This window comes from Merops nubicus, unplaced genomic scaffold, assembly GCF_000691845.1.
Source record: "Merops nubicus isolate BGI_N331 unplaced genomic scaffold, ASM69184v1 scaffold13850, whole genome shotgun sequence".
Classification (NCBI taxonomy): Eukaryota; Metazoa; Chordata; class Aves; order Coraciiformes; family Meropidae; genus Merops; species Merops nubicus.
Window position 1 is genome coordinate 38,675 of NW_008581049.1, and position 9,535 is coordinate 48,209.

Consider the following 9,535-nt stretch of genomic DNA (forward strand, 5'->3'; position numbering starts at 1 on the left):
GTGGGTTTCCAGCGGCCCGTTGGCGCCTGCCTGTGGCAGCTGTATGGCCAGGGAGCAACCACCTTGAAGGGGGCTGCAACTACCACCTTAGGGGACTAAAGGTGGCGGGAGGAGGACACAGGAGATCAGGGGTCCAGCCCCTATTCTAGAGACAAATGCCACTGTCTCACTATGCCTTGCTCCATCTCATTTTACCCATCTCTATAATCAGGAAGGTAACACACATCTCTGATTAGAAGCACTATGGAACCGTTAACTGTTGTTCTTATTTTGCCATTGCTGTTTAACAGCAAGCATCCAGTTTCATAAAAGATAAGCCAGTTTCGCAAGGCCTTAAGCTGTATAAATATAACTAGCTGGTTCTGCCTGAAGCAGTCATACAGACAGATGAAATAGCCAATTAAGACAGTGAGAAGCACATAGAGATGGCCTGAGTTTAATACAAACATCAACTGGCACAGCTGGACCTGAGAGGATGTATGAACAAGCCATAAATGCGCAGACTGCAGTTTGCACCGAGTTTTCCTAAACCCATATTTTCACTAGCTGTTCCGCAATTTACTGAAGTAGGTGAGGCAACAATCCCACTGAACACTTTAAACTGTTTTTCAGGGTTTTAAGTGCCATCTGCCAAAACACATATAGGAGGTCTCTGAGCTGAGCTAGTCTAGGGAACCTGTTCTGCAGCAGAACGCACGATAAACAACCTGTGCCACACGTGTGCTGCCCTTGCCACCAAATATTTATACCCTTTTACTAAGATTAGTACACAGCAAGTCTTTCAGCTGATAGAATACAGCAGGGACATGACAAAAGGTATAGTTAAAAGCTGACTGTCTCTGACCTAATTCAAAATGAACAGGGTAGAACTACAGAAAAATAAGACTAGTACTTAATCCAGGAATAAGTCTGATTTGTAGAAAGAATGCAAAGGAATGGCAGTATTTCTTTAAATGACTACTTCCTGATGCCTCTTTCATTGCTAATTAAAATACTAGCAGTAAATATCAAACCACTGCTCCACAAAGCTGGATCTTTGTGATGCAAACATTTTGAATCTAGGTCAGACTCTCATTCGAAAAGACTGCGGATTTAATTGCCAAAAAGAGAAAAAAGGCCATCCCATTCCTCATTGATTTTACCGCATTTCAGGAGGAGAAGCAATATTGTATGTGGAAGGTCAAGTTCCCCATGTTTACATCCCTAAATCTACAAATAATTTGATCCTAAATGCTTTCATACAGCAAACGAGAATTCCACTCTGCTTTTACTGATAAACAGATAGAAAAATAGGAAAAGGAATCTGTAATACTTTGAAAGTTAAAACACAGTTAAACCCATACCTGGAGTTCTCTTGTCCTCTTCTCCTAATCACAGCATGCTTTAATCATGAGAAACATAAAATGGCAAGTGAGCAGCTTACCAGGGTGAGAAGGCAGCGATGTGGATGGAACACTCGGCAGTCTGACATCTCTCATTCCTTTGTTCAATTCTTCTTGCTCCAGTTCTTCTAATTCTGCCATCAACTCATCCTAAATTTAAGGAAAACATTCTTTACAAATTCATTGTCCTGACAGGAATCTCATGCAAGGGCACATTTAATGACCATGAAGCAAAATACAAAAGAACAGCTTATACCTGCAAACAAATATAAAAAAAAACCCCATGTATCACAAGCATCATTTTTATTAAGTGTGAGCAATAAAAATAAACCTAAATTCAAAGTTGGAAGGAGGACAATGGAAGTTAGAAACAGGACAAAAAATAGAACTAGAAAGAAAACGGATGGCAGTGTAGTAATCATCAAAAAGGCAAACAGAGGGAAAAAAAGACGCTGTGCCATCCTCAGGTTGTTCCAAATCTAGAGCCTGCACTCTTTAACGGACTCTAATGTGCAAAGCAGCCAGTGCCACTGGCTGTAACGCAGATGGCCATTAACACTCTGCTTCTGCCCCACAACACACGTCCAGGATCACGTACGATTTCAAAGCCGTGTTGGAACCAGGGCTGTCCTCCTGGGTCCTGTTAGTCACTCCTGAAGCACGTAACACACTCGGGCTTTTAGCTGCAGAAGCGTATTTGGACAGAGGATCTAATCCACTTGTATAATATTAAAATAAAGAGGCTACAGAGTTTTTTTTAAAAAGTGAAAAACTTATTCTTTGGCTGGAGTTTCCCAAAGAAAGGAAGATAAACGTCACAGATTTGTAGAGAAACGTACATTTGCCACATTTGTAAAATGGTTTAAAAAGAAACAGTGGGCAAAAGTGGCTGGGAAAAGAGTGGCTGTAGCAAAGCGAGACCGACTGGGTATTGAAATGGGCTTTGCCTACTTATTTATACCTTGCTTATCACCAACATGAAAATCAAAGTGATACTTACACAGTGATCACAGGCCCTCCCAGACTTACTTTCTCATGCCTTTATATTTCTAAGGCCAGAGGCTACAGTTTGCCTATCTATCTGGCCTAGTTCACAGTGCAAATATTAGGATATCATAAAAAAAAAATTCAGCATCAGGTCTACACCTGAGAATGTTCAGCCGACAACTGATCTGTCAAAGAAATGTGCAACAGTGCCCCTGTGTTTAACTTAGGCATTTAGCTGAGGAGATAACCTGTCTGTACTTTTAAGTGCCTCAGTCAGTGGTGCGAATACAAGCTTCTTACAGAGTTAGTACCCAAGTTGTGGTAAAGTCAATGGAAACAGGTATTTTCAAAGACCTCTAGATGGCCACTCCCCAAAATCAAATTAGTCCTTACCAACCTCTGCTGAACAAGTAAATAAGAGGTGTGTCAGCCATCACAGGCTCTTAAAAAAAAAAAAAAAAAAGCAAAGGAAAGAGTAATCAGGGCCCCTACACTTTTAACATAACACTTTTAACAGCTAGAACATTGGCTCTCAAAGTGGGAGACCCAAATTTTAAGCTCTTCTACTCTCCTATCATGGACTTAATTTATGTTTCCCACAACTCAGGCATTGCTCTACAGCTAGGCTGTAGACAATTGCAACAGCAACAACAAATCCCCTTTTTCTTCTTGAACCTATGTCAAAAAGATTGCAAGGAAGACACCACGTGAACTCTCAGGTTTCAGGCTTTGAGCACTGGAATATGTGTACGTTGCATCTGATTATCAGAAATAGTCACCCCATCAAGGATTCTGCTCAGGTAGAACAGAGCTTTTTTGCATTCCTTACGACATACACGTCAGCACAGACATGTCAGCACAGGTAGAAAGACCTCTTATGTTTTTGTGTCTATCTGGAGCAGCTGAAATTACATGCTTCCATAATCTCTTTATACCCACGGCAGACACACAAAAGGGAAATCCAAGTGTGTGGTCAAAGTGTCCTCCAATAAAACAAAATCAAGTATCATTCTCTGACACAGATCACCTCATAACCCAATGATTAAGTGATTGACTCTAACACTCTTAAGCTGAAGTGGCCTGCAAACCAGATTTCCCAATTACTGAACAAGTGCTATATGTATCAGGCTCCTATACAAAAGCGGGTGCTGGTACAACGGTGCCCCACGTGACTGTGGCTTATTTACCCAGCACAGAAGACATGCCTGTCAGCTTTGACCAGGAAGTTCCTAAAAGATCCTAGTCCATCTACAACATACATACTAAGTCTAGACTCCTACAAGGTATGCGCTGATGAAAAGTAAGTGACACTGTACAGCTGCTTGGGATGGCAGTGTGTTTTTCAGTTGTTTGAAGCCCAGTTTATTCACGATAAATCCCATTCCTTTGTAGCAGTATTGATTAGATGTTTCTTGAAAAGACTATTAAGACTCAAAGTAGAAAAACAAGATACAAAGAATTGTTACTATTTTCAGCAAATTACAAATGTTGAATGAAACTTGCCCTCCCCCTCAATCAAGCAAATGTGATATAGCACAAATATTTTTCTTTGTTGTCTGTCCATTTGGGCACATAGGAACTATTTAGTTGAAGACAGAATGAATTCTTAGTTTATTTAGGACATTCTCCAAATGATCTCTAGTACTTGGTCATTTTAAAACATAGTTAAAAAACAAAACCAGACTGGTTTGAGCCTGATCCCCAGCTCTGCATTCCACAGACTGCAGGAATTTTAGTACACCTAACCCTTGAGTCTTCAGCCATGGTTAGATCAGAAATAAGTGATGTCCTGCTTAGATACACAAAATCAGTTCCAGGAACACTGGATGAAAGCTACTGCAACAAATTTTCAGGAGGGCCTATGTGGCTTGTAATGGTTTCAGAATAAAAGAGCTCAAGGAATAAACCTTATTGCCTGCAACAGGAATTGTTTCCACCTAATGGATTTACCTAATGGATTCTTCTGTAGAAAAATCTGGAAAACAAAGGACCTCCACCTCCAAGCACCAAAAAAGACCTTATAAAAAACTGTCAAAACATCCATAATTGTGAACAGCAGACTATTCATGAACATGAACATGCACTTAGTCAAATGGATGTCTATTTGGAGCACAGAAAATTACATGTTTCAATGTCCCCTTGGAGCTAGACAAACTACACATTTTAGTGACCTCCTCCTTCCATGATATAAATGAGAATAAAAACTACAGGAGTGCAATTAAAATAGCCATTTAAAAAAAAAATATATATAAATAAAAACATTTATATTTTACATACATAGATTTCTATTACATCTTACCTATAAAATAAATAAAATCAATAATATATGTATGTGCATTTTATATATATATATAAAGATATGACCAAGGAATTTCACATCCACACCTTTTGAGAAACTATTGGAAAAAGCCAACACACAACAAAATAATTATGGAGTCATTTACCAGCTAACTTGCTGGCTTTACTGAAGTACTAACCTCATCAAACTCCTCACCAAAGGCAGCTCGGTTTGAGATAGCGTCTGAAATTTCCTGGGCAACATCTTGCTGTTCAGTGATATCTTGCATCAAATCATCAATTTTGTTCAAGTCCCTGGCAAGATAATATGGAAACATTTTTTAAAGCTACATCATTTAAAACCTACAGAAGAGACTCAGGGAAACTTGAACAGATTCTACTTTCTTTTTATGCCCATGGCTGTACAAAAACCAGAACCCGCAGGGAATAATTTCCCTCATCTATGCCTTAATGTTTCTGGGCAAGCTTCTGTGTGTTTCAGCCAGCCCAATTTCTTCCACTTTGGGATTATAACAGAAGTCAAACTGCAGCAGTCTGTGTCTCTCTCCCTCTGTTCTTCTCATACCTTCGCCAGCTGACAGTCACATTCCTGGGCAGATCTCATGTCCTTCCTAAGGTCAGCATCTTTATAGATTAATTTTTTTGATGTTAAGCTTTCACCAGAATTGGAAGACTTAACAGAACTATACCCCATTTAAAAGCTTCCCCTCATTGTTCACTCCATCATTGTTTCAGTTCCTGTTTACATCTCCCACAACAACCTTTCTGATTTAACTCTGTTTATTCAGGCAGAAAAACACCTCACAAAATAATATAGGACATATAAAAATATGACGCACATGAAAAATAATAATAAAAAAAAAATCTACACTCTCCTTCGTCCAGGTCTAGTTAGTACTTTGAATCAAACATCTCAAAATTCCATCATAAGAATTTTAAGGAAAAAAGTCCACTTAGTTTCTTCAATTAAGCTTTCTTGTGGAAGAACCAAGGCCAGAGGACAGCCTCTACTGCCAAAGCTGACTTGAAAAAAAAAAAAAAAAAACAAAACCACAGGTACCACACAGATCTCTCTAGTTAGACTTCCTTCTAGACTTGCTGTTAAGAAAAGATACTCTTCTGCCAAATACAACATTATAGCACCGATAGCATCCCTGACCCCCAAACAAAGTCAAAACTGCCTGACTTGACACAATAGACTGGAGGGTGAAATAATTTTGAAGTGGTTAGTAAGGTCAACTTGAAAGATATTAGAAAACACTTACATATTTGCATGGACTTTTTTCATAGCTTGTGCAGCATAACCCATATTCTTGAGCACTTCTGTGTTGGTATGGGAATTTTCCAGTGCCTCTCTCTGGAACTCAATGGTCGATAGTGTCCCATCAATCTGACTCAATTGTTTCTCATATCTCTTTTTTCTCTTCAGTGCTTGTAAGGCAGCTGGAAAGCAAAGAGGCAAAGTGCACTGTGTATTTATATAGCAAAATGCAACAGCAAGTAGTTCAGCACCAAGCCACCCTGCAGAAGTTTATAATTCTCACTCTCCTACCTTACTAGTAGGGAGACAAACTTTGACCAAATCAGATCAGCAGCCTGTTTATCACCAACATGCTTGCATGAACATGTTTGGAAGCCTCTTTTATATTAAGTCCTTTTAGCACCACAGGGAAGAGCAACTTCTTCCTCCACTGCGGGAGATCTTGAACTCCATCCTGTGCACACAGGCAAAGCAGGGAAGACAGGAAGGAAAAAGAACATCAGAGAGAAGTCAGAAAGCAGGAAACAGGGGAAAGAAAGAAGAAAAGGTTGCAATAAAAACTGAAGAAGACAGAGTAAGAAGATCTGTCATGACAACCACATCTCCACTGACACTGCTTTCTAAACTGTCTCAGCAGCAGAAACTGCCAAGTGCAACAGAAAGCCTAAATGGCCTAACCAAGTAGGCAGCTTAGATCAGAGGAGGACTCCCATTTCTCTGGCTTTCAGCTATTTCTATTTCTTATAGTCACTTAGGAGCATGATCTTTAAACATTAGACCTTGAAAACATATAAAACTCATGGACACAGCCAAATCCAGTTAAATCACTGAGATTAGTAATTTATATTTGCTAAGTTATAAGCAGCATACTTTGCCCAGAGTAAATCATTACCAGAATAAACACACGTGACAAGCAGGAGGAGAAAAGGGCTTTCTCTTGGCCTTTGGGTGCAGAATACACAATCTGGCTGCAAGCATTTCTTGACTGCTTTCCAAACTACACGTGCCAGGCAAGAAACACACCAAACAAAACCAAGAGCCTGAGTTAAGCCACTGCTTCTTCAGTGCTGTTAATACCCATACTCTATTTTTAAGTCAGGCTCAGAGGCAGCAAGTGACCGTGGCAGTTCCTGTCGCTGCCCTACTCAAACAACTGCTCCTAGGCAGCAGCACTGACCCTTGACACTGGGGTACACAACTCTTCAAATGGAGTGAGGATCTCTCCAAGGAGGAGGTGTAAGTTTATGGTGTGTGACAGCATGTTAAAAAAAACAACAGTGTATTGCTTTGCTGACAAATGCTTGAACTGGCCAGAACTGCTCATCGTAGCTGTGCCAGGAGCGGCGCTGCCCCCAGGCTGGGACCCCCAGTGCCTGCCAGCACTGCAGAGAAACACCTCAGGACAGCAAAGCACAACCACAACAGGTTAGTCACAGGACACAAACTCAAGGTTTTCCCACGTCTCGGGGGCTGGTCCAAAGACCATGTATATTCTGAAGAAGATGCACGAGCACCAGATGATGTTATACAACTGGAAAATGTCAGAACTATAACATCTCACTGGCAATTCCAAAATACATCAAATAATCTTTTTGCCTACTTATTATTTCCCTACTTATTTATGCTTATTATTGGTAGCTTTATGACACCAGCCACTTCCTTCCTTAGCTTCAGTTGAGGCAAAATTTGATCCCAGATTCTTAGGTTAGGAAGCCAAAGATTCCAGGTAAATGTAATGGTCTGAAACTGTGTGTAGCACTGGCTATGCCAGGGAGGACTCTAACATACTGTGGGCTGTGAACACTAACTAGCTGATGCAGAAAGGCCTCAATTTGAATTAGAAGCTACTCAAAGGAACTATTTCCAGCTGGTTTTCTTCAGAAATGGGACTATGTAATGGTGCTGCTGGTATTACATGCTCAGAGAGAAAATGGATTTCCTCAGTTGCACACAAAGCAGTTGTTTTCAAAATCCCAAAAGTTCCTGTATTAACATTTAATTAAACCACACCCAAATTAAGAAGCCACGGAAGAAGCTAAAGTCTGTGTGTGTTCACCTATTCATAACCAGCTTTTCCTGGTTATTGTAGTGCAGCATGTCATCTTTATTACTTCCCTTTAATTTTACCAGTGACTTACAGAACAAAGCACTTCATAGGAAATCAATTTGTACTCTCTCCTTACCAATCAAGGTATACTTCTCAAATAACACTATATAACTTAATATAAATGAGAAAAGTTGATGTCCTTCATTGCACAGTGTTTTGTAATGGTAGCTTCTACAGTTAGAGTATGAGAATTTCCTTGTTATTTGAAATCTATTTTTCTGTGGTTTACAGATGACCATGTACTTTTAAGTGCTTTTCTACTGCACCTACAAGCATTTTAAAATTTGTGTACAACCTGTACAAGAAGATTGATATGTTTCACAAAAATGCTACCACACTATAACCGGACTGAAGAACAATATATCTATCAAAAAAACCCACAAGAAATTAAGCTGAGAACATAAACTTATTCCCCGAAGGTCTAAGAATGGCACTGTAAAAATGGTGTTGCCCATTCCAAAGACTTCAAAGAAAGAAGACAGCCCTGGGAGAACGAGCCTAAGCAAGGGCATAGTCTGAGGAAGCAAGTGTAATTAACACGGATTGAAGCAGGAGGAGGTGGAGGTCTTCAGGAGAAGAGTGATCTCATACACTGTCTCTGTTGTGGTCCAGAGACGACAATTCCACTGCTGCATTTCACAGTGAAGTGGCTAGCAGCTGGATGGGCTCAGAGTCCAGCAAGCAGGATGCAGCTCATAGATTAGGAACTACTGCTTTAAATCAGAGGGATTTTTTTCATTTGCAAGATAAGTGGCTGGAACCACGGTAGACTGTTATGTCACTTTAAGTATGCATATTAAAGAACTACCATTATTAACATAGAAGGACACTTTTCAATCTCATTACTATGATGGTCCTTTATTAAGGAAGCAGAGATGGCCAGCTGGGCAATAGGACCCCTGGCCACACTGAATATCAAGGTTTCTAAAGGAAAAAACAGAAGTAGCTACAGAGTTGTGGTACCCTCCTAACGGTTTCATGACAGATCAGCATGAAAAGGGAGAGTGCAGTGATAACACTTTTACCTGTCAAGCCCACACCAACACCCGTCCACACAGGAATTATCAATGATCTCATCTTCTGAAGCAGAAATAAAAGCATTATCTAGTAATCCTTAAAATCCCAGGGGGAGACTGAAGAGGAAGGAAAAGAGTGTTTCTTGAGAAGCTATAACAACACCTTGAAAATACTGGATATCAACCTTGGGTACAGTTCACAAAACTCCATGTCAGACTTGCAAGGGACCAATGAATTACTATTTCTATCCTCCCTTAAAATAGGGATAAACAAACTAAATGCTGCTAAGACCATAAAAATCATACCACCCTGAGTAAGCTCATTATCAGCATTCATAACCCTTAAAGCCTTGTGGGGGAATCCACATACAGTTACAACCAACGGACTAATTCAAGTGTAAAAATGCACTTGACTTGTTACAACCATTTCAGTTAATGGCAAGACAACTGAAAGGTGACCATAGAATCACAGAATCATTAAGGT

The 9,535-nt window shown here is 40.0% G+C and overlaps 1 protein-coding gene across 1 annotated transcript in view; it reads right to left on the reverse strand.

Moving 5' to 3' along the window:
* The window catches only part of CHMP4C (charged multivesicular body protein 4C), a gene marked incomplete at its 5' end in the record, with an annotated part of 6,871 nt that extends 761 nt beyond the window's left edge, over positions 1-6,110 (reverse strand). Inside the window, 3 exons of the mRNA XM_008948553.1 lie at positions 1,424-1,532; positions 4,847-4,961; positions 5,933-6,110. Coding sequence (XP_008946801.1) covers positions 1,424-1,532; positions 4,847-4,961; positions 5,933-6,110 — 402 coding nt within the window. The remainder of the gene's footprint in view (positions 1-1,423; positions 1,533-4,846; positions 4,962-5,932) is intronic.
* Positions 6,111-9,535: the final 3,425 nt, after the last annotated feature.